Raw genomic sequence first — 26,201 nt, 5'->3', positions numbered from 1 at the left:
ACTTGTTAAATGGATAGATAGTGATGAGGAGGTAGCTACCTGGGAATGCCGTAGTGCAATTTCCAAAAGGTTTCCCCAGTTTGTTTTCGAGGACGAAAACTCTTCTTAAGGGGGGGGGTAATGTCACGTAGGCTGTAATGCCTGTGACCGACGGCAGACCGGATGGCCATGTCCGGGGTTCAGTGGGAGAGGACGCCCGTGCGGAGTCATGGGCGGCCAGGCTAGTGTGGACGGCAGGTCACACACTATATAGCCTGGGGGATGAGGGGCAATCCTCATTCTTCCTCTATGGCTGGGTGGTGAGCCAGAGGCCGTCCCCTCTTGTGGTAATGCCCGTAGCGGCGTTACGGGAATGTAACAGGAGCTCTCCCCTGAGGTGAATCGGGGACACATAAAACTCATCCCAAAGAGAGCTCATAGGTTGACAATAGGGGACTGGCGGCCACTCACCATGCTTAACACCTCATATAAGGTGTTCGCGGCGGCCATAGCTCTCAGGATAAAATTTATACTTCCTAGAGTGGTTGATCCTAATCAATTTATACTTCCTAGAGTGGTTGACCCTAATCAATTTAGGTTCGTGCACGGCCGACAAATCCATGAGGCAATTCTTAATGTTCAATGTGGAATTGACTATGCACTTTCTCTCAACCAACCATACATGCTTCTCAATCTTGATCTAGATAAAGCATATGATAGGGTCAGACGGGACTTCATGTTGGCAGCCAGTTTTGGAAAAGATGGGATTTGGATGAACCCTGATTGGGATGGTTCGTTCTTTGCTGATGAATGCCAATGTAGAAGTCATAATCAATGGAATGGCAATAGGGGAGTATGCATTACAAAGATCTGTCAGGTAGGGTTTCCCTCTTGCCCCACTTCTTTTTTCCACAGTTACTGAGTCACTGCTGGCTAATGTTTGCTACTTTCAAGAGAGAGGTCTAATTAAAGGCCTTCCTCTCTCGGAAGGGGACAAGGAGATGACCACCTAATTATTCGTTGATGACGACAGTTCTATTTTGGTGTATGAAGAAACTAACATTGATGCGTTCCTGCAGGTAGTTGTTGGGCTCGGTGACCAGTACTGGAGATAAACAACTATGGAATCTCAAATATGACTTCAAATGGATTCCCCATGGCACCCCTCTCAGGCTACTGGGATGTCCTATCAGCAAAGACATCAATAACAAGCAAAGGTTCAATTGGTTTTTCTCGCGATTACAAGAAGGTAAAATGGTACACTGGAGCAAGGCCTCCCTATCATTCACTGGGCGTCTGGTGATACTTAAGCATGTACTGTCATCCTACACGACATATCTTGCCTCTTATTGTGCTTCCTACAAGACAAACTGGGGCAAGATCAACAAACTCTTCCAAGACTTCCTCTGGAACAGAGCAGAGGGAAAGAGCTGGTACTCAAATTTCATGGGCACAAGTCTGCTCCCCTAAACAGAAAGGAGGGTTGGGAATCACTAATCTTCAAGTGAGCTCTCAAACCCTCATGCTGCTGAAATGGCTACAGAGGATTGAAACAAGGCGCCCATGGGGAGTAATCACCAGATATTTCATTCAGAATGCTTCTGGCCTCCCTGGGTGATGGCTAAACCTGTCTTGGAAGCAAAGGATCACCTCAAGAGGCAAGTGCACGGTCAAACAATCAATGCTAGTGAATGGCCTTGTGACTGGGTTGCAAGACCTATTCACTAGGCTATAGTGGAATGGCCAACAGCCTCTTACTACAGACGATGGGGCACTGGGCGAAAGCATCTGGTGGTCGATGTGCAACATTGACAATGGCAAGCCACAAGCACTGTGAGGGATGTTAATCAGACTTAAAAACTGCACAAAAAGGGAGTGCAGACATGGAATGATTTATGGGACAGCAAAACTGCCCAATGGATGGAATGGAACTTTATAGCCCATCGGTTTAGTCTTACTCCGCCTGCTCTTGCTACCCTACAAGCTATTTGCAGAAGCTCTCTCATTCCCCTGGCCAACTGCATTGATTCTCAAGGCTGAAAATTGGCTTGCCATCTGGGCCACTAAGAAGGGCAAACCATTGCCTGAGCTGAAAGGAGGTGACCTGTATACGCCATAGGCGCACTTGTATAGCAGCTTGGCTCATCGATGGAAATGCCTGAGCTCTATAGCAACCTGGGCCTGTCGCACTATAGCTGTATGGTCAGAAACATCTTCCCTGCGGGTTAATGTATTTCTCTGGAGACTCCTGCATCTCAAGCTCCCTATACAAGAGACAGAATCTCTAGCCAGGCATCTATCTCGCTGATGTATCCGTTTTGCCACGCCATAATGAGGTCCCATTTCATATATTATGGGCATGCCCAACCACTCAAGCTTTATGGAGAGGCACAAAGAAGTGGTTGGACAGCAGGGGCACACAACATCAATTTACTTGGAAGCATGCGTTGCTGGGGGACACCACAATGGTTAACCTGGCACTAGCCAGTATCTGGCCTTGCATCCACTATGCAGTGTTGTAGCATATATGGCTCACATGAAATCAGATCGTCTTTCGATGGTGCCCTCATATGCAGCGCCCATAATGGAAGGAAGAGAGATTGGTAGCTGAACTGAGAATTCTCACTGCGGAGCTCCTGGGCTCAGCCAAGCGGTTAGTCCTCAGATCATCACAAGCGACACATTATCTTATCTTTTTTTGTAACTAACCGGTCGTAATAATAAAATTACCTTTCCTCTTAAAAAAAGACATTAGCATAATAATTATAGTTCAAAAACGCTTTTCAAGGGTAAGGTTAAAAGAAGAATTTGAGAGAATTTCACCACAAGAAAACCCTTTTTAAGGTTAAGGCTAAAAGAATTTGAAAGACAAAAATAAGTTCAGTCGGGGACACCCTATTTATCGTGATTTCCACTATAAGGTATTTTATTGGTGTTCTTTTTTTGATCCACTCCTGCGCAGGAACTTGGAAGAAGCCTGAGCTCGCGTCGTTTGTCGCGGCTGCGTCTTCAGTCAGGTGTGGACCTGATTTTTCTTTTCTTTTCTTTTCTTTCAGTTACAATCAGGATTAGGGTTCCCTATGGAACGTTTACGCCTTATAAGAGAGGCTTAGGGTTTAGGGCCTGCTTGGAAGTTTTGGGGCCTCATATGAATCTATGGCAAAGCGTCTTGAATTCAGGGTTAAGCTGTGTTTCAATCTGCTTGGTGCCTTTTTTTATTTTCTGTGCTGCTACATCCTTCTTGTTGAGCACATATTACTATGCCAAATCATCTTTCTTCATTTGATCTATAAATTTGGATGAGTTGCTTATACGTTCTCCTTTAAAATACAGCCTACTAAGCCTGTTTTAGGCAACAGGGCCCTTTGGCTACTGGATATGCTCCAAGGGGCTCCTGTTAATACCATGGACTTTTTTATTCCGCTTTCTCTAATTTATATAAGAGTCCTTGCAGAATGTTAGGAGCTTTTTCTTTCGCTTTCCAGAATTTTATTTGAAGTTCTGGCCTTTATTGCAATGAGTTTCTAATCAGAGGACAAAAGCTACTGGCCGACAGCAATTATGGCCGACTTGCATCCATGGATCCTATATAAGAAATGTTGGAGGAGAATGACTCAAACACAAGAGCTTGCAGCCAAGGAAGTGCAGAGGAGATAGAGAAGAGTGAGAGAGAGAGAACTCACACAATGCTCAAGAATATCTTGATGTCTTATTGAGGCTCAAGGGAGACCTCGTATTTATAGAAATACAAGGGTACAGTTAGGGTTAGGTCTAATATGGGCGGGCGCCCAACTTATGGGGCGCCCGGCGGACCAAATACAAAGAATGCCGTTACAAGGCCCAAATGGGGGCCAAATGTACAAGTAAATATATGGCCGCGAAGCTCTCGAAAAGAGCTACACGATGATCAAGGTCCGGAGGCGAAACTGGGACTTTATACCCAACAACCTCCCACTTAAAGGGCCAGTGAAGCTCCTCTAAGTGAAGCTATGTAACTCCCACCCGCTGTAGACACATATCAAGGTGTGCTTTTGGCAAACTTTTGGTGAGAGCATTTGCAGGGTTCTCATGAGTGCCAATCTTGACCAAACTGACCAAACCATCATCTAGCACCTGTCTGATGAAGTGGTACCGTACATCAATGTGTTTGGTACGAGCATGAAACATGGCATTCTTAGCCAGGTATATGGCACTCTGGCTATCACAACCAAGGACCGGAGCCCTCTCTGGCAATCCAAACTCTGTGACAAGGCGTGCTAACCAAATGGCCTCCTTAGAAGCCTCTGTGACGGAGATGTACTCGGCCTCAGTAGTAGAAAGTGCTACTATCCTCTGGAGTCTAGAGCACCAAGAAACAACACCACCTGCAAGAGTATAGATGTACCCACTAGTAGACTTGCGGGTATCAGAATCACCTGCCATGTCTGAATCACAATAACCCTGCACCTCAAGTGGACCTTTACCATACATAAGGCATTTCTTATGTGTCCCCTTCAAGTACCTCAAAATAGACTTTATAGCATCCCAATGTGCTTTGCCCGGGTTGGACATAAAACGATTGACTACTCCCACTGAATGAGCAATGTCTGGCCGTGTAGCAACCATAGCATACATAAGTTATCCACAAGCAGAAGCATAAGGGATCCCACGCATAGTACTGGCTGCATCATCATCTTTTGGGCAATCATCCTTGGATAGTTTAACATAGGGCTGCAATGGAGCACCCAAAGGCTTAGAATCAGCCATGTTAAATCTATCAAGGACTTTCTGGATATACTTCTCCTGCGAGAACTTCTGTGCTCTGTCCCGTCTAATCCGAAGACCCAAAATATGTTCAGCTGAACCCAAGTCCTTCATAGCAAAGGCTGACTTCAGCTGGTCCTTAAGAGCTTCCAAAACGCTCTTATTCTTCCCGGCAAGAAGCATGTCATCAACATACAGCACAAGTATCACTGGGCTGCCATCTGCATCAGTTTTAGTATACAAACAATGATCTGCATGGCTACGATTAAACTTCTGGTTAAGCATGAAAGCATCAAACTTTTTGTACCACTGCCTCGGGGCTTGTTTCAGCCCATAGAGACTACGCTTCAGCTTACAAACCAGATGTTCTTTGCCAGGAATGACAAAGCCTTCAGGCTGCTTCATATACAGCTCTTCATCTAAATCACCCTGTAAGAAAGCTGTCTTTACATCCATCTGATACAGTTCTAAATCCAAAACAGCAGTGAGAGCAAACAAAACACGAAGGGTGGTCATTTTGACCACAGGAGAGAAGACCTCCTGAAAATCAATCCCTTCCTTCTGAGCATAGCCCTTAGCAACAAGGCGGGCTTTATACTTAGGCTGGCCGTCAACTGTCTTGACTTTGTACACCCACTTGTTAGGAATAGCCTTCCTTCCTTTGGGCAACTCAACCAAGTCCCAAGTGTCATTTGCATGTAGAGACTTAATCTCCTCCTGCATAGCATGCTCCCACTTGTTTCGGAGTTCACAAGACTTAGCCTCTTTGAAAGTAAGAGGCTCACCCTCATCTGTAAGCAAAACATGTTGCAAAGAGGGATCAGAACGCTGAGGTTCCCTCCGAAAACGAGTAGACCTCCGTACCCAATGATCATTGGCTGGTTGGGGGTCAATATCGGGAGGAATCATAATTTCAGCATCAAAAGGCTGCGGGTTTTCACGAACAGCCTGATTTTCAGCATATAGTGGTTGCTGCCCTACACCTCCAGGAGCATGAAGCGGCTGTCCAACCTCTTCTGGCTCAAATATCACGGACTCATTATGTTCAGCCCTTGTGAAGCATCCTGGGGCTCATTTTCAGCATCAATGGGTGGCTGCCCTTGCTGAAATTTGACCTTTTTCTGATCACCATGAGAGGCACAAACATTACGGAGCAGCTTTGCCTCATAAAATACAACATCCCGGCTGCGAACCACTTTGTTGGTTGATGGCAACCACACACGGTAGCCCATCTCACCTTCATCACCGTAGCCAACGAAGGTGCCCTTCTCGGACTTAGCATCAAGCTTGTTCCGGTCTTCCTTGCGGATATGCACATATGCATCACAACCAAAGATGCGTAAGTGGTCATATGAGGACGGTTTGCCAGACCAAACCTCCTCAGGGATTCCACCTTTCAAAGCTGTGTGTGGAGATCGATTGCAAACATGGCAATTTTCAAGGCTTCTCCCCAAAAATCCTGAGAGAGATTAGCTGTGGACAGCATGCATCGAACTCTTTCACACAGTGTACGATTATACCTTTCAGCCACACCATTTGAAGAGGGGCTATAGGGGGGTGTAAGTTCCCTCTTAATGCCATTATCATCACAAAATTTCTGAAATTTAGTACTAACAAACTCACCCCCATTGTCAGTGCGTAAGCATTTAATCTTCACTCCAGTTTGAGTATGAACAAATGCATGAAACTTTTGAAATGCAGCAAAAGCATCATTTTTAGATTTCAACAAAGTGATCCATACTTTTCGTGAGTGATCATCCACAAAAGACACAAAGTACTTTGAACCACCTTTAGATTTAATGGGCATGCTGCATACATCAGAGTGGACCAAGTCCAACTTTTCAGCCTTGCGAGAGGCACGAGAGGAGTAAGAACTCCTATTCTGTTTCCCATACAAGCAATCATTACAAAAATCAAGCTTGCTTTCTTTTGCATCAAACTTGTTCAAGGAGGACAAAATGGAGAGACCCTTTTGGCTCATGTGGCCAAGTCTCTTATGCCAAAGCTCCATGTGGGAGCGTACCTCTGCAAAAGCAATAAACTTACCAGACAAAGCCTGACCATGAAGGCTATATAATGTTCCTTTCTTGCATCCTTTTGTAATCAGCCTTGTGCCTTAGGTCAATTTCCATGTGCCATTTCCAAATATGGCCGTGTATCCCAAGGCATCAAGCTGGCCCACAGACAGGAGACTGGTTTTCAAACCAGGCACATACCTCACATTTGGCAGCACAAACTCACTACCATCCTGCAAAGCCAAATTCACGGTGCCCATGCCTTCAATATTGCAAGCATGATCATTCCCCAAGAACACCTTTCCTCGGGAGCCTGCAGTGAAAGTTGCAAAACACTCCTTGATAGGAGTTACATGAAAAGAGGCACCCGTGTTAATAATCCAAGTCTGTGAAAGCACATCAGATTCATACATCAAGGCATGAATAACATCTGGTTCTGTGACATGCAAGTTATGAACATCAAGAGCATTAGCAGAAAAAACACATAGCACATCATCTGAGTCAGACAGTTCCTCTATGACAACACCAGAGGCCACATTGGCCTTGCTCTTGTCCTTTTCGAACTCTTCTGCTTTGCTGGAATTACTCTCTTTGCTGGAATTACTCTCTTTTTCCTTCTTTTTGTCATTTGAATGACTGGATTTCTTCTTCCGGTCTTGCTCCATCTTGTAAAACTTGCAATCTGGCTTCTTGTGGCCTTTACGACCACACTGGTAGCATGTAACATCAGACTGCTGGCCCTTGCTCTTGCTTCTACCCTTTGAATTGGTAGTAGTATTTCCCCGCTTGGTCGTCCTCCCTCGTGAGACATTTGCAGAACCGCTAGTCTCTGAGGTCTTCCTCCGGATATCTTCATTGAGAATAGCACCCGTGACTCCATCAAAAGTTAGGTTGGGATTTGTCCCAAGTGACACCACAAGTGTCTCCCAAGAGTCAGGCAAAGTAGTGAGCAAAAAGATAGCTTTCAACTTATCATCAAAAGCAGGCAATCCAGAATCCTGCATCTGATTAAGCACCCCTGTGAAAGCAGTAATATGCTCTACTGCATTCTTAGAATCATCAAGTTGCATATTCATGAGTTTCCTGATGAGATGTACCTGGTTCACTGGCGTGGTGATCTCATAGGTGCTTCTCAGCTTCTCCCAGACGGCATAGGCTGTTGTCAGCCCTTTGAGGTCAACAAGAACCTCATCAGCAACAGCCATCTGGAGATAGGCAACGGCCTTTCTGTTCAGGATTCCCCATTCATCATCTGTCATAGCAGCGGGTTTGAACTGCTCAAGTGCAGTATCACATTCCCGCAGATAGAGGATATTCTGAATCCTCACCTTCCAAAGATCAAACCCAGTGCCTGCAAACTTCTTAATCTCTAGTAGACCCTTAAGATCACTTGTAGACGCCATGACTTATCAAACTGACACTTCAGAAAGTAAGCAATAGCAAGATGTTATGTACCAGATACGGGTTGACAGTAGGATGCTCGTAGATTGATGAAACAACTTCAAGTGAAGAAGACGGCGGAAGAGAATCACCGGATGTCGATGTAAACCCGAGGGGCAGCCGGAGATACTGCAAAAGAGGACCGGGGCAGCTCTATATTGATGCTGAAGTGAATCCGGGGCAGTATGTTGCTGTCTTTGGGGCTGCTCGTAGTTCCTGGCTGCTGGAGGCAGCGTCGGCTGCTGCTAGTGGCCGTGGGGCTGCTGGCTGCAGCCCGGGCTGCTTGCTGGTGGCCGTGGGGCTGCTGGCTGCAGCCCTAGCTGCTGCTGGTGGCCGTGGGGCTGCTGCTGATGGCAGCCGTACAGGAGGCAGCCGTACAGCAGGGAGAGGAAAAACAGCAGACGCTGCTGATTGCAGCAGCACAGCAGCAGAAACGCAGCAAAGGGGGCAGCAGGGGAGAGGAAAACGCAGCAGAAGGGCAGCGTAGAGTGGAGCAGAAAACGCAGGAGAGGGGAAGAGCAAGAAAAACGCAAAACAGGCTCCTGCGTTAAAAAAAAACAGAGCAGCACTCTGAAAGAAAAAAAAAACGCACCAGATTGATGATAGAAGGGAGGTGTTTGACGCGAAAAACGCAGACAATCCCGTAGTCAAGTGGTGGAAGACACCTCTAACTCCATAGCTTTTGCATACTGCTTCCCTCCATAGCTCTGATACCAGTTGTTGGAGGAGAATGACTCAAACACAAGAGCTTGCAGCCAAGGAAGTGCAGAGGAGATAGAGAAGAGTGAGAGAGAGAGAACTCACACAATGCTCAAGAATATCTTGATGTCTTATTGAGGCTCAAGGGAGACCTCGTATTTATAGAGATACAAGGGTAAAGTTAGGGTTAGGTCTAATATGGGCGGGCGCCCAACTTATGGGGCGCTCGGCGGACCAAATACAAAGAATGCCGTTACAAGGCCCAAATGGGGGCCAAATGTACAAGTAAATATATGGCCGCGAAGCTCTCGAAAAGAGCTACGCGATGATCAAGGTCCGGAGGCGAAACTGGGACTTTATACCCAACAAGAAATGCTAAGCTTTTGTATCGTTTATCTGATTCTGTCACATATGCGGAAGCTCCGGGAGTCTTCTTTTAGCCCCTAACACCATCCTGGAACAACCTGATGCAAAATGCAAGCAAGGGAGAGAGAGAGAGGGAGTCTTCTTTTAACCCCTAACACCATCTTGGAACAACCTGATGCAAAATACAGGAGGACTTTGTCATTGCCTTAGCCTCTGACTTGGGGATAGTTGTATCTGGTTCCGTCCGTTTATCAGCAGGTTCTCCTCGAGTACAGCTTTTTGCTTCTTTTGACATTCCGGACTCTATACTTGTTACAGGCAGAGGATCTTGTCGTTTTACACAGCGCCTCCTCGTCATTGGCAGACCTGGTCAGTGTCTTCGGTGCCATGAGATGGGGCATCTGGCTGGGCAGTGTCCCACTCTCCCGTCGCCACGTCAGCAGCGTCCTACCACTGATCAGCATCGTGCCCAGCCGGAGCATAAGGGGAAGACTCCAGTGCAGCCAGATGTTCCTTCATCGAGTCGTCCACCACCCCTTTCTGCTCCTGCTCCTCCAGTTGATGAGTGGAGGCCCGTTCAGCGCCATCATAGTTTCCAGCAGAGGGAGCGGCGTGTTCCTCCAGTTCCGCCTGCTCGGCAGATCCCTCCGGCTAGACCTCTTTCACCGGCACTCTCTTCAGTCCAGGGCACTCAGTTTTCTGTAGAGCAGGGTCAGCAGACTCCACCTGCAGTGACAGGTCTTCAGACCTCTCACTTCCCTCCGCTACCTTCGCCACGGGCTTCCCAGCGGTCGGCCCAGCCGGCTGCCATGCAGGTTGATGCCCCACCCCCTGCTTCTCTGGCTCTTCCTGCGCCCATGGTTTCCATTCTGCCCCCATCGCGTCCTCTTCCACCTCCACCACCTCCTCCACTGCCTTCTAGAGTGTCTCGAGCATTTCTAGACTTCAGTCCGCCAGCTTGGGGTGCAGCGCGTGCAGAATGCAGCGGCCATGGCTTAGGCCCTTTCTTGATCAGACTCTATGTCTTACAGCCATCAGCGAGAGCAAGTGCTGGCATGCAGTTTGTTGGGGGCACTTCAGGTCCGATGCACTCTTTTGTCTTACCCTTCGGAGGCTCCGAGGTTTGGTCAGAAGAGAGTGTGTTACAGTTTGTTCGCTCCCATACTTTGTCCCAGTTGCAGGGTTGGCTTGGTGCACGTCTTGACGTTGACTGGCTCACTTCTTTGTTCCCACGCTGCTGTGGCGCGTTAGAGTGGTTGGATGCTGAGTCTTGCTTCTACTTGCCGGTGGTTATATGTTTACAGGACTCCTTCTCGATGCCATCCTCTATGCAGATTTGGGGCATCAAGAGGGTGGCTTCAGCCTTGCGATGTACATGCTCTTTCATGGGATGTATTGCTTCGGTCGACTTGTTGGTTGTACACTATTGTGGTTGCCTTATACCTATGGTTTGGGGTCCTCCGGTTCCTTGCTCGTGGGTGTTTGATTTGGATATACAGCTTTTTTCCTCCACCTTGGTGCTATGCATATCCTCTCTTGGAATGTTAATGGTTTATGTACTTTGAGGATAGTTGGGAACAGAGCTTCCCGACTAAAGCGAGAGATTACTAGCGCCACTTCGCCATCTGTAGACATCTTGCTGCTATAGGAGCATAAGCTGGCGCATCCCTTTGGTCACCTCCTGGGCTTTGGGTCCAGCTCTTACTGGTCGCCGTCCATTGGGGACTCCGGTCACAGTTGTGGTGTTTGCATTTCTGTTAGCTCATCCTTTGTGGCTTCGGTACTTCGGCATGGTATTCTGGTACCTGGTAGGGCGATGTATGTGATTGTGAGGATTGCGGATACTCGGATTGGCTTCTTGTCGATTTATGCCCCGACTCTTGCCAGAGCTCGTTCAGCTTTCTGGAGCCTCTTAGTGGATGCATTGTGTCCTTTGCTTTCTTCGGTGGATTCATGGGTTGTTGGAGGTGACTTTAACAACATTGAGTCTACCCGCGACTACCAGGTAGAGGTCGCCCCATGCTGATGATACTTTGCTTATGGTCCGTTATGCCATTGCAGTCCTTGATGTGACGCGTTCAGTTCTCGATGTTTATTGCTTGGCCAGTGGTGCTCGCATTAACTGGCACAAGTCATATGGTATGCTGGTTGGCTCAGAGGATGTTCCGACTTGGGGTGTGGCAGAGGGGTTTACATGGTTGCAGCAAGGTCAGTCTTGTCGCTATCTGGGTTTTCAGGTTGGGCTGGATATCACTCCCCAGCAGCAGTTTGCGCCGGTTTTGCAGTCGCTTCGCAGGAAGCTCTGCCACTGGTCTTCCCAGCACTTGTCTCTTGCATGGCGGGTCCTTGTGGCCAATCGGGTACTGTTGGCATCTGTTTGGTACATTGCTTCCTGTTGGATGCTTCATACGGGAGTGATGCGGCAGGTTCGCCGCCTGATTCGCAACTTCCTGTGGAGTGGCCACGATGGCACTGTTGACACTAGAGCTAGAGTCCGTTGGGAGACGATTATCCGGCCCATTGCAGAGGGGGGCCTCGGCATTATTGATCCAGAGATGCAGTGTCGTGCTTTGCTTACCAAGTTCATTGTCCGCGCCTTGTTTCCGGGCAATGAAACTTGGAAGCTACTTTTCAGATCGGTTTTGCACACAGTGACCCCGCAGTTGGGAACCCGCGATGGTCATACTTGGGCTGCGAGTATACGCTATATTTTTTCAGATTCTCCTCTGCATACAGCTCATTTGTCACCCTTCATGCGCTCCATTTTACAGATATGGATCTCCATGAGACAGGGCATGCATAGACGTCCTCCTGCCTCTCTGCCAGAGATTGAGCGTCAGCCCTTGATCTGGAATCCCCATGTGTTGGATACTGAGGGTCGCCAACTTGGCCAGAGGACACACATAGACTGGGCGTCATGGGATAGCGGCCCGGCTGCTTCGATGCATGCTTGGTCACAGACACGGCAACTTCTGGCAGATTTTATTGGGGAGGAGTTCTCCATAGGCAGGGGTATTCTGCCTCGGATTGCAGAGATTGATGCAGCTATTCCAGAGCTTTGGGATCGTGCCATTCGGGGTTTACATGAGATGCCTGAGCACTCAGGATGGTTATGCATGTTTGGTGCTGAGGGTACACCCTCTCTTGTTTGGAGCTCCCATTGTTATTGGCCTATGCTTTTTATCCCTATGGGCATGCCAGATGCTTTCGGCCACGTCAGATTACAGTTTCATGGTTTGGGTAGCCTAGAGGAGTTGCGACAGTCCGACTGGACTCCCATCCGTGTTGTAGGCTCTTACAGGAAAAGACGGGAGGTGGACCCGTCTTTTCACATTGGTATGGTTGCCCATTGGCGATTATGGATCTGGGAGGGACGGCCTCTTTCGCAGCTGACTTGGGACCTCGGGGAATGGGAGTGGCCTGCTGTGGAGACCGGCGCTAGGCATACTTCCTTTTTCGGGTATACTGTTCGGATTGGGAGACACTGCTTGCTTCGACGACAGTTACATAGACCTACGCGTTTCAGCACTTGGCTACATGCAGGTCTCTCTCATGCTTTCCTGACACAGTACTGGGCATCTATTTGGAGGCTGAGGATTGCTCGGCGGATCACTCTCTTTTTTTGGTTGACTGCTCATGCTGGTCTTGCCGTCGGCACTTGGGGTGCCTTGATGGGCCATGATCCCATATGTATATGCTGTGATCATCAGGTTCAGAAGTCTCAGGCCCACTGCCTCTGGTCGTGTCCAGTGGCTTCCTCTGTTTGGCGAGCAGTGGCTCTACTACTCAGCAGAGCTGGTCGGCATGCAGGTTCCCTCAGTTGGGGATCTGTGTTATGGCTCCTTCCTTGGCCGGGACCACATGTGTTCTTTGAGGGTGAGGGCACCGATGCTGTGCTCATGCTTACGGCGACGGGGTATTGGCGGGGGTACCTTAGTATGATTCCGCCAGACGCCTTGCTGATGGAGCATTGGCATAGGGATGATGTTTTTATGGTGATTGCTGCGATTGCGATGTGGAACATTTGGAGAGCTCGTTGTCTCCATGTCCTTAGTCACACGCGGCAATCGACACGTGATACTCTAGTCTTGATTTGGCTCGATCTTATCCGTGCATTGCGCTCCATGTATGATGATTCCTGTCGGCCTTCACAGACAGCTCAGGACAGACACCAGGCCTTCATTCGACGATGGGGGCGCACGGGTCTCTTCTTCAGGATTGTTGGAGGACATGCTAGATTACACTCCCCCACAGTGGTTCATATTGCACACATCACATCATCCACCGTGATGTAGCACTGACCGCTCACAGGCTACACGCCTCTCACTGCACAGTTTGTATGCCCCCTCAGTAGGCCACCACTGGCACTTCGGGGAATTTTTCATACTCAGTAATATAGCTCTGTGTTTCCTCAAGAAAAAGAAAAAGAGAGAGAGATAGTTGAGTTTCAGTATATTCATATAGTATAAAAAGGTGTACATGTCGAGCCTTTGGCTGCCCCTCAAAAGGTTATTTGACCCAAAAGAGTCCTACTCTATCAATCCTACTCCCTAGAGGAGTGAATGCCTACACAATGAGTAAATTGTGCCTTATATAGGCCTTGGAAGTCCTTATGGACTGGCCGACTTGCTGTCGGTTAGGTCCTTGGACAAATAATCGTCCTTAGCTCTGGAGCTGACATAAGCATACTCCTTTTTATATGCTGGCCGACAACCACTTGGTTCCTCCACAAGTCATCCCTGCCCACAGTAGCTGCACAAGCTCCTATATCTAGTTCTGAATTGGTTTTGCAAGGAAATAGCCCTAGGAATGAGCATGCCCGTCTTGCACATGACATCCCCCTCTGCTAAACTTGATTGACGGGATTTCAACTTCTGTACCTGGATGATTGTCATCATCCCTTTGTCTTTTCCTGGACTCCCAAACCTATCATCATTTCCTTCGTGGCAACCTTTTCACTGAAAACCCTGCCCGGTCTCCAAATCCAAGTCCAAATCTGGTGAAGATTTGGGCATTTGTTCCATCTTGTTTCCTAGCTTTTCATGCCCTACCCTTGAACACTTTTTGTGGTCTTCTGTTCCTGAGTATTGAGTTTGGCACTCTCACTCCATCCCTTGGAGGATCATCCTCCCTTGGAACTGTTGCGTGAAGGCTGAAAGCCTTTCTTGGTATGTCACAAGTGGCACCCGACTCACAGGACTGCCATTCCCCTTGGGTTTGTGGAACACCCTCCTTGGACTATGTACCTTCATTTGGTACTAAATCAGTGTTAAGTCTTGCTGGAGCCAAGCCCTTGAAGAACATGCTTGCATGTTGAATTTTTGACTTCTCAGTGAAGTCTTTATCACTAATGGCAATATACAATTGTGCTATAAAAGTAATTGTTGTCACCATTTGGCTGTCTAAGTGGTCTTCCCCTATTTCGTGCCAAGGTATGGGAGGCCAGGAAGCTTCATGTCGGTTACATGCGCGGAAGCTTTGTCTCTTCTTTCGGCCCTGAATACCTTTTATAGGAACACATAGATGCAACCATGTAGAAGTAATAAGGAGAAAAGGCAAAGTATTCACCTAATTCTATGTATATTAATAGTACCAAAAGTATTTATGTATATACAAAGCTGGAGGTGATGGGCACGCCCAAAAAGGTTGTCTTGACTCAAAAGTCCTAGTCTATGATCAAATCCCCAAGCTAGGAAATCTGTCATGTGCATGCTCATTCCCAGGGCTATTTCCTTGAAGGGCAATAGATAAAGAACCAGTTTAGAACCAGATACATGAGCTTTTGCAACTAGTGTGGGCAGGGAAGACTTGTGGAGGAACTAGGTGGTTGTCGACCAGAACATAAAAGGAGCATGCTTGTGTCGGCTGCAACTAAGGATGATTATTTGTCTAGGGACGTGGTCGATATCAGGTCGGTCAGTCCATAAGGATTTCCAAGGCATATATAAGGCACAATTTTCTCATTGTGTAGGCATTCACTCCTCTAGGGAGGGGCAGCCAAGGGCTTGCCAAGACATGTACACCTTTTTGTACTATATGAATATACTAAAACTCAGCTCTCTGTCCATCTCTCTTGCTTGTGTTTTGCATCGGGTTGTTCCAAGATGGTGTTTAGGGCCGAAAGAAGACTCCTAGAGCTTCCGCATGCGACATTGGTATAGCGCATCAGGCTCAAACATCATGGTATGCCTAAGTCCATTGTGGGGCATAGAGATCCTAGGACGACAAGTCTCTTTTGGAGGGCTCTCTTTGAGAATATGGGCACTAAGTTGGACTTTTCGTGGGCATATCATCCCCAAATAGATGGCCAGAGCAAGGTTGCAAATTTGCCTACAACAACACAGCGCATACCTTTACGAGAAAGGCCTTGTTTGAGATTGTGAATTTGCCAATGATCATGGAATGCAAGGCGGAATACAACTTAAATGTTTTGCTTGATCACTTTAAAAGGTCCATTGTACTTGGTAGAGAGCTTAGGACATGCTCCCACTTTCCTTGGCCTCTTATGGAGCCTTGCTTTCTCAAATTCCAACAATACTCCTTGATGTTCACCTCTCTTCTATGCTTATCGGCAGCCCTCTGATGCTTATTTTGAGAGCAAGCAATGGCTGTCCACACTTGTGTAAAGGCAACATCAAGATTCATTGGTTGCAAAAATCTCATCCTTAGTATGTAGGAGGGGTGTGAGGACCACTCTGCCATTAACAATGCCTTTCATGTGAGTCTTTTGTGAAAGTACATGGGGCTAGGTCTGGTAGAGCCTTCCACAGAAGATCCGCTAGATGTTGATGAGCTAGAGGAGATCCTCTAGCCTGAGTAGATTATTTTTCACAAGGAGAGAAAGCTTGCTTTTCTAGAAGATACCTTGTGAAGTTCAAAAACTACATGCCTATTGATACGAAGTGGGTTGATGAGGATTACCCACAGCTCTTGCAAGCATATCTAGAGACTTTTGAGTTGAGGTCAACTATTTAGAAGCCGGGGGGATGTCACCATTTGGCTGCCCAAGTGGTCATTTCTTGTTTCGTGCCACTGTATGAGAGGCCAGACAACTTCATGTGCCGGCCAGGATGTGGACCCGAGTGTTGGGGCTCCCAGTTCCGGGCTTCCCAATGAGCCAGTTCCGTGCTCAAGTAGACCTACGATTTACAGGTTCTATGAATGAGAGATTTATCCATTGCTGCATGCTTGAAATTGTTTTTGCATGACATGTTTTCGTGTGAATGCTTGCCATGACATGTCTTGTTCACAGGTAGGGGACACCTGCCCGCGGGGACCATGCGTGTGCTTGTGTTATGTGAACAAGTGGTAAGTATTAGTTTCTAACCTTTTATAGTTTTAGAAAGGTTTTATAACCTTATGTGTTCGCATCTCATTAAAAACCCAGATGCTCAACCTATTCTTTGCTCAGGGCTCAACTTATAGCTATTGTGTCCTTAAGCCTTAATCCAATCGTGTAGCTCATTGAATGAGCCCATTTTTGACCACCTTAATCAAAGGGGATTTGCCACATGCCATTATGCCCTTGGACCCCATTTGCAAAAAACTCCACGTCCCTCTCCCTCTGTGCAAAGCTAGTTGACTTCTCTTGGTTCTCTCAAGCTGCCCATCGTTTTTGATCATTCCAAGAGCTACAAGCATCCATTTACATTCTGAGACTATATCTATGATCCCCATCATGATCTTCATCATCTTTGTTGCTGCCTAGTACTATGCTCGGAGGTGACGATCGGTGCCTGTTTGTGGAGAACTAGCATGCTAGCTAGCCGTGGGATTGAGAGCCAAGTTCAAGTATGAGAGCGTGTGTGAGCGTGTGGTCTCGAAATGAAAGTGTTAGCGTTCATTCACATATGTCGAAGGTTTGACTGAGGCCGCGTGGCTACGACACTTTTCTACACCGAGCTTATGCTTTGGTTCACTAAGCGGTGATGTGTTCTCTATTCACGATACGGTGCCCAAGAAGCGTTCACACCTAGCCAGGTGCATTACACAACTAGTAAACTTTGTTGTGAAAGGGGGTTACATCAACACAACATGCAAGTGGTACATCCATCTAGGTATAGTTGGGTACAACCACAACTAGCATAGCATATTTACGACAAGAAGTACAAACGCCACGTCTGTGTATGGATGTACGGATTGTGTACGGAATTACACACATCAAGTTTAGGCATCAGGCTGCATGCGGGAGAGAGAGGAGTTGGCACTGCTGAACGAAAATCTCCCATGCGCACACAAATGGGATTTCGCGTGTATTTTCTATTGTTTCACGCTTTGTTTTTACCTGCTTTGCCCCAAATTATTAGTCTAAGGCTTCAATCCATAATGTATGTGTAATGTCCAAGCTGTCCCGGGTGCTCAAATAATAAATATAAGTGTGAATCTGTCACGTGCATCCCGCACTTGGATGCCATGTGGACATATTTGCACAAGCAAGTGCAGGACCTGGAGTGGAAACTCGTCCCTTGTGAGCCCTTATTCCGGGACATGTCAGCTAGGGTTCGACTCTAAGCATCCAAGGTCAGGTGTATGAGTCCCATACATGGTCTTGATCAGGTGTGTAAGTCTTGCACATGGAAGAGTGTGAGTCTGTATTGTGAGTCACCCTATGGAATAATGGCAGGTGTTCTTGGTATTCGGCTTGTAGCCAGATGCTAGGCACCTGAGAAGAACATGTAGTTGCATGTAAGTTTGCATGGACTACAGGGTGGAACCCTACACTTTGGGCCATGTGGGGCAGCCCATGGACCATGGCTTTGGCCCACGAAGCCCTAGTGCATGTGTGGCCAACCCCTTACAGGGCACAAGGCCTAGTCGGGCAGCCCTACCAATGGTTGGGCATCATGGCAGCCACCAAAAGGGGCTGCACAGCCAGTCGGCCAGCCCCTAGAGGCTGCACAGCCAGGTGGCCAGGCCAAGCAAGGCCAGCAGCAAGGCGGTCAGACGATGGGCTGCTTGGACAGCAGCAAGACCCAAGCGGCTAGCACATGGGCAAAAAGGCGCACATATAAAGAGCATAAAAACAGGCCAAAAGGCAGGCTGACCCCTGCTGAAGTCCACCGACCAGCATATGTGACACTATATAAGCATGGGCTTAGTCAAGGCTTTATTTATCTCATAATTCACAAAGTGCTGAAGTGTTCCAAGGGCAAGGACATCCAAAGGGAGCATAACGCAAAGGTGAACTTGAAGGTCAAGAACCGGATCATCTTCAGGCTGAAGGTTTACAACCAAGGGAAGATCTACAGATTTGAGTCTTTTTCTCATCATTCAATAAAGCAAATACACCATCCTTGGTGGGGGCCCTGCAAAGGGTATTTGGGACCCGATCGGGTGTACCGTGTCTTTATTGTGATTCTCCTCTCTTACTTGAGCGGCAATGCTTCTAGGCACATTTCCAGGAGCCCAAGACGAAGGGCTGGCTTTTTGACACCCTCGTCACACTAGCCTTGATGTATGGAGCAGCTTTCTGGGGGCCAGATTTATCCGATCCCGTATGATCCGCAGCAAACCATCAGTACCACACCAGATTATCCAGGCAGAGTTTGCTGCAGCCCCGATGGTAGTGGAGGCACTCTTCCAGACAGTCACGTACCTTCATCGCATCAGTCACATGGATCCCCATAGGTACCCGAGGCTTGCCCTGGAGTCCTCCAGATAGCTAGCACGTGAGGGACACTCTAGAGTATGGTATGCACTAGTTTCCACTTGGTTCTCAGTATATGGGCTTTGCATGGACCGCCTACCCCCCCTTCAGTACAGTTTGGACTCCCCTTTTTTCTGGTTGTCTCATGAGGATACCAACCAGGTTATTCGGTCAGATCTTCTTAGCCTCTACACACATTGCACATATGGATCACACCCCCGGAGCTCCCCACGAAGATGCACTTTTACAGAGACCACTTTCTCACACTCACTGAGGATGGATTCATCCAGCAACTGGGCTACTTGAGTGTTCACATGTCCCATGCCATGCGGATTGCGCTCGGCCAGATACGGGTTTCTTCCCACCGCCTCAGAGTGGAGACATGAGCGCATCTTCCCGGGAAGCTCGTACGGACACCCAGAGAGGAGAGGATCTGCCGAGTATGCCACATAGGTTGAGACGGAGGAGCATTACATATGCCGCTGCCAAGTAAACTATGAGATCCGCGGGAGGTTTCACTGTCTATTTCGTGAGGGATTCGGTCCACTCTCCAGGATCATTGACTTCCAGGACTAGCGTTGCTTGGGCCTCTTCCTGCTTGAGCTCCGCAGACACAGGGACACCTTCTTGAGACACAAGCCCAGCCACCCCGCCTCCTCCCTCGGCAGAACCATCACCAGTTTCTTCCGGACCCAGGAGGTGGAGGACGCCGGCATAGTGGATCTTGTGGACCCTCCTTGAGCTGCTCTGGACCAACCTCACCTGAGAGGAGTTACCTCGGACCGAGCCTCTACACTCCAGCGTGCCCGACGCCCTCGACCCCCCTGTCGGCCACGATCACCTCATCTGCTCCAGATCCAGGACATGCTCCACCGCCATCGAGCTTTCTTTCCACGTGACATAGCTGAGGGAGACCTCTCGGCCATACTCGTCAACCCCATCTTGACATTTTGGAGAGTGGTATACCATCTACTCGGAGCTGATGTTGCTTCCATGTTTTTATGTTCTTAGTATTCCATGACGAGTTTCCATGGATAGTATTGTATCACCCCAGTGAGATAGCTATATTTATGTTTTCATTCTGTTTTATTTTCCATTCCATGATGAGATATGCCATGGACATTATTGTACACTTTGGTCTCATAGGCCCATTGGGTCTTTAGTAGACCCTTAATATATCTTTCTTTCTTTCTTTCTCTTGCACTCTTACCCACTGTGCGATCGTCAGGAACCAGGGTGCTGAATATTCATTATCTAAAGCATAATCGTGTTTGTAAGCTTTCGCATATCACAGAAGCCTTTTAAAAACTCATGAGGGGCCCAAAAATTATAAATTGCCCGGCGTTCGTTAATAAACTAGTCCATCCTCATAATAATGATGTGAACACACGTAAATAACTAGTATTAAGCTTGTTTTCCACACACTTGGCCCTCCAATCGATTCATTGACATGTCGTACACACGTCCCGCCTAGACCAAAGCTTGAGTCTTGTCCTTGGTGCTTAGAATGACCTCCAGGTTTCCCGAAATTGGATAACCTCCCATACCGAAAGCTTGTCTAAGAGTCCATACATCCTCATAAATCAGTAAAATATTGATTTATATTATTTCGTAAATGGCTCATGGACCAATCACCAAACTAAAAAAAATTCAATCTCAAGAGTCAAGACTCAAGAGTCAAGCAGCAATCCCCAAGTGTCAACCCTCATCATCCATTCTGATTCTTGAAGATCCTCCACATCCTCAATCTCATCTCTCTCCTTCCTAGATCTATTTGACTTAGTGTCAAAGGAGACGATGCCTCAACATCGGTAGGATCAATTTCTACGTCTGCTACTGCCACTCTCGTAGATGCACCATCTGTAGATACATGTGCTTGTGTGACATGAGCTGGTGCCATCATCTCCTCGCATCCAATGCGGCTTATTGCCCTTATCGCTATCTTCGAATGAGGGGTACACACAATCAGAAAGGACAATGCACATTGTATAAAGAGCTTGGTTAACTCATTTTTTTGAATCCTTGCTCTTATGGTTGCCCTCTTAAGGCTGTGGCTACCGTCAGGGGCGACCGACAAAGATGTCCTCTGAGCTCGAGGAGTGGAGCTAGACTCAACTCCCAGTGTTCATACGTACTTCTAGGTGTATTTGCTTGGCTTTGCGTAGTATACTATGTAGGCATCCTCTATGTCCATGCCTGCAATGGCATCATCAGGCTGAATTCCTTTCACGTCTTCGATCTCTCTCCTCCATTGCTAAAGAGAGGGTAAAATAGGTGGTGGAACCTATGGATATGGTCCAATCCCTTCCCCTTTTAAACTCAAGAAATGGGCCTTCACACGGATAAGGGAACCACATGATATGTTCGTGCAAAAATTACATTTCCATCTGACTGTGTAAGAACTTCCATATTTACCTTGAGGAGTGATGTGAGCCCACATGGCATCTTTGTAGCGCGGCATTGTGAAGAGACGTAGAAAATTTGGGCAGCTTGGCAAAAATGTCCAAATTTCAAAATCTAAAATTTTCAGATTGCAAGCAAAAAAATCAAGGTACCAACCTTGAAAATAGGGTGGAGGAGTCTCAGGCAGAAGAAGCAGGGCAAATTCCAAGAAAAAAAGCAACATGTGTAGGAGCAAGTACAGGGAGCGTCGTTTTCGAGTGCTATGCAGGTACGTTTTTTTTGGGCAGTTGTAGTGGTTGCTTTCTTGATGAGACGTGTTTTAAAGGTTTAAAAAAAAGCCGTGAAAAAAACTTGGAAAAAACATTTCAAACGTTTGCTACGAGTAGGATTTATAGCAAACACATTTTTTGGCAACTATGATCTCTTGTGACATACCTCTTGGAGCCGTGGCGTGGTTAGTAATTGACTCAGAGAGTGTTGTGATGCCCCATATCATCTCTGATGGTACAGCTGAATTTTGTTGGCATGTGAGAAGATGTGTTTGGGGGATAGCGAAATCTAGCAAAGAAGTGATCTTTAGGGCCTTTAAGTTAGCTTAGATGCTTGGTGATGGACAAAGAATATATAGAATTAGATTGCTCCATTTCTAGCGTGGTAATGCACTTAGAGCACGGTGAGGTATCTGTGAACAATTTTTAGCAAATTTTTTCATTTTGATATCAATAATGCAAATATTCTACAAAGAGCAAGGGGAGGAGTGATGTTGGTGAGTGTGGATGATTCTATGGATCTCTTGTAAGTTCTCTCCTCAATTATGATCTAAATGCTTCAATGTACGAAAATCTTGATCATAAAGGAATGCGTATCCTTGTAACTTCCTTTGTGGTAGAGCATGCAGAGCCTCAAGGAGTTCATTGTGAAAGGCTCGCCCAATGCCTTTTTCATTTAATTTGGATTCTGTAACATAGCTACGAGAATGGCCGAAATGGTGTCCCTACATATATAGGAAACCATGTTTCCCCTTTGCTTGCAGCCTGAAAGACGTTTCTGTTAGGGAAACATTTCTAAGGTGGGAAATGGCAAGGGAAATAGGGGAAATTGGTGTTTACCCTTCATAACCCCCAATTTAGGGTAGTAATAGCTTCTCCTATTTCTTCTCCTCACTAAATCCCCTTTCCCCCAATCTTCAATCATATCCTATCTTAATTTTTTCTTCTCCCCCCTTTTTACATTGTCCTTGCTAACATGGCTTTAGGCTTCCTAAAATTAATGTTTCCGTTCTCGTTTCCATCCCCGTTTGTCGTAACTATGTTATGTGATGATGTGTTTAGTGTGTCCCGATATGATATTTTGAGCATCTTATGCTGTTGCGTGAATGTAAGCATGGGTATACAAGAATTCATTCAAATTTTGAAGTAGGTTTAAGATAGTTAACACCCTTGCAGCAGTGTGCAATTTTTGGTAGCTTAACATGGTACGATAATCTAGTTTCAAGTTGATGGGTCTAGATTCATTTGTTTAATTTTTTTTACTTTGATGCAGTTTTCCAAATCTTCCTACCGAGCTGATACAGTACAAGGAACATGGTATTAATTTTTTTTTTTGGACTTATTTTCAATTCTAGAGAATTGGTTGAAATCAAGAAAGGTCCTTCCATGTAAATTTGCGTGTGTTTTAAAAGTTCTCTACTTAAGTGCTGTAGCTTATTGATTTTATTTTGTTATGCGTGTGTTGTTTTTGCTCCCGAATAATTTTAATGGTCATCTTTTGCATTGCTTTCTTTATTTTAGTGTGCTTGTATTTCAAGAGTCCCTCGGTAAGTGCAAGAAAGATATCTAGATCCACTCATCATAGGGAGTAGCTCCTAGACATGGGAAGTTTGCCATGACACAGCCATGAAAGCTTGGGCCATAAGTTCCAAGAAAGATGATGTGTATAATGATCAAAAGATATGAAAGTATATCAAAAGCGTACAAAGTACATAGGCCATGTGCCTTTTATAGTGCCCTAGTCCCACATGGATAAAGATGCCCTAAGCCCCATATGCCTAGGCCCAAGCCCCATGTGCATGTGCATACTAAAATTCCTTCATTATAGGAAGTTCCACAGAAAGTCCCTTAGTAAGTCCCTCAGTAAATCTTCAAAAGAATAAAGGAATTTCAACACATCCACAAATATCATTGACAAATGGACCTGATTTCAAGCCATTAACACTACAAATAGAAGAGGCATCCCCTTAAGTATCTCTTGCTTGGCAACCTCGTGTGCATCCATAAATGGAACTAGTGATGTTCCACTCTTTGGCCAATGGTCAATGGAAGGATGTGTATTAGCTTCCCACTCTGGTTGCGCCTAAGCAGGTAACCGTGGTCATGTAAAATTCTCTTATTGGTTTTGTGCGTCTCCCTTTAAACTTGAACGAAGATGTTGTAAAAGGTAGCTCCACCACAGTGTGGGGGGGCTAGAAAACAAGAATCAAGGTGAATTCAGGGCATGGATCCTCTCAAAGATATTTTATACTAAGTTGACTTTTGAATTGTCTCCAAGCACTCTAGCTTTGATTCTTGAGGCATATGTGAAACAAGACAAATGAGAACACTAATGGTAGTCAGACTCCTCCATCTTTTGCAATCCTTGACCCTTAATTTCTTATTAGTATTAAGGAAGGGGTAGCTCCAAGCAACCCATTTTACTGCCTTTTTGTTGCCATATGAATTGAAGCAACCACACCAAGTCCACCATAGGCCATTGACAATTATTGTCATATGCGGAAGCTCTTGGAGTCTTCTTTCAACCCTAAACACCATCCTGGAACAACCTGATGCAAAATGCAAGCAAGAGAGATGGAGAGAAGAGAGAGAGATAGCTAAGTTTTAGTATGTTCATACAATACAAAAAGGCGTACATCATGGCAAGCCTTTGGCTTGCCCTCAAAAGGTGGTAATCACCTAATCTAGGCCTATTCTAATGACTCAGCCCATGAAGGATTGAATGATCATTAAGGAGCCAAGCGAGTGCTATTTATAGGCTTGGAAAACACTTGTGGGCTGGCCGGCTTGCTGTTGGCCAGGTCCCTGGACAAATCCCCCTCTTGCTGCAGTCGACATAGATATGCAGCTTCCTGGTTGATTCCACAGTCTTCTTGCCCATGCCTTTTTGCTGTAGCTCCAGAATATGGTTCCAAAACTGGCTCTTTATCTGTCGTCCTCTAGGAAATAGCCTTGGGAATGAGCATGCTCATGTCTTGCACATGACATCCCCCTCTACTAAACTTGATGACGGGATTCCAACTTCTGTTCTTGGATGATTGTCATCATCCCCTTTGTCTCTGTTGGCGCGTATATGTGCATATTTCATGCTGTATCTGGCCAGATTTATGAGGCCATGCATTCATCTTATTTTAGATATTTTTCTGCTATTTTTTAGACATTATTTTAGTATTTTTTGCATAGTCGACCAGCCCACTGTTTTTATACTGGCCGACCAGCTCTTGTCCAACCTATAAATAGGTGGCTTGGGTTAGCATCATTAGCACATCATTATTTAGCTATTGCTGTTGGTTGTATGCACCTACGGGCAGCCCTCGTGCTCTACTTCAGCGGATAACAAGTTTTCTACTTCAGTTCTTTTGCACATGTGCTTCTTTGCAAGATCTATTTGCTGTTTTTTCTGTTTTACAGCCATTCTTGCATGGTATCTGAGCCCAGTGTTGCAAAGGGACCTGCGTTTTCTACATCTACTGCTGCACGCAAAGATTCACTGCATCTTCATATACAAAGGAGCTGCATTTTCCACTGAGGAGCTGCGTTTTTTTTCTGCTGTGGACCCGCGTTTTCCATTGAGGAGCTGCGTTTTCCCCTGAGGAGCTGCGTTTTCCACAGAGGTGCTGCGTTTTCAGCCTGAGATCTGCGTTTTCAGATCTCAGTCCCGTATTTTGGTGCTACAACAGGGTTTTAACCCAGGGGAGTCATTTCTTACCTCTCTTTTTGGTTTCCCACCCTCCCATCCCTTCTTCTCCTTTCTTTCTCTTTGCTGCACTCAGCTTTTGAGGAGGAGTTTGTTGATTTTTTGATCAGCTCTGTTGAAGAGGAGGATTCTGCTGTGTTATCGGAGATATGGCTTCTGGTCATAGTCATTCTTCTCACTCGGGGATTCTCTTTTCTTCTCCCCAATCCCAAGCCCCAAATTCACAGGGTTCTTCTTCCCAGCTTCTTGTTTCTCTACCTTATTCCTGGATTCCTGTTTCTTTTCCTTCCATATTCCCCGCCACCACCACTTCTCTTGTTACTCCCCTCCCACAAACCCTCATCCCAATCCCTTCCCATGTGCCATCCTATTAACCCCCTTAAGTGAGTGATTCCATGAAGCTGACTCCTTCCAACTACCATACTTGGTCGTTTTATACGCAATTGCTTCTTGAAGGAGCAGGTGTGTGGCCCTCTGTCACCATGTAAACCGGCCTTCAGAAAGCAAAGGGCGGTGAAACAAACACTCGCACATAAAACACTTCAACACCATTGAGGACCTAGAAAAGGAAAACAAACAGGGGGAGCTAGAGTGCTCCTGCAAATAGTACACGGACACCGATTGGCCCCAAATCGCAGTGGCACCCCTTGCGGTATTTCTTTAATTGATTTTAAGAGCTTTGATTACAATATAAGGCTGGGAACTCAGCCGTCCCAGTAGATCTCCTGAAGCCTGCAAAGAACCTGCATCTGGCTTCTGATCCACACGGCATCCACAAACAAGTCCAGCCATTGTTCACATCGAAAGACTCTCTCACATTGAGTCTGCATACAGAAGCTTTCTCCCATGATCAAGGCTGCCACATCCATCCATAGCCTCTCACACTATGAACAGCATCACACCCTGACACATCCAGTGCTCCTGTATCACAACACAGACTCCCA

General features: G+C 46.6%; 1 protein-coding gene across 1 annotated transcript in view; it reads left to right on the top strand.

Annotated features, from left to right (window-relative positions):
- Nucleotides 1-2,860: 2,860 nt before the first annotated feature.
- LOC147622785 (Signal recognition particle, SRP9/SRP14 subunit) overlaps nucleotides 2,861-26,201 on the top strand; it is a 47,685-nt gene continuing 24,344 nt past the window's right edge. The window contains exons 1-2 of the mRNA XM_086822408.1: nucleotides 2,861-2,996; nucleotides 22,834-22,877. Coding sequence (XP_086678534.1) covers nucleotides 22,875-22,877 — 3 coding nt within the window. The 5' untranslated portion in view covers nucleotides 2,861-2,996; nucleotides 22,834-22,874. The remainder of the gene's footprint in view (nucleotides 2,997-22,833; nucleotides 22,878-26,201) is intronic.

Source organism: Cibotium barometz, chromosome 28 (assembly GCF_041138505.1).
Source record: "Cibotium barometz isolate CiBa-2024 chromosome 28, ASM4113850v1, whole genome shotgun sequence".
Taxonomy (NCBI): Eukaryota; Viridiplantae; Streptophyta; class Polypodiopsida; order Cyatheales; family Cibotiaceae; genus Cibotium; species Cibotium barometz.
This window is presented reverse-complemented; position numbering and strand designations above follow the sequence as displayed.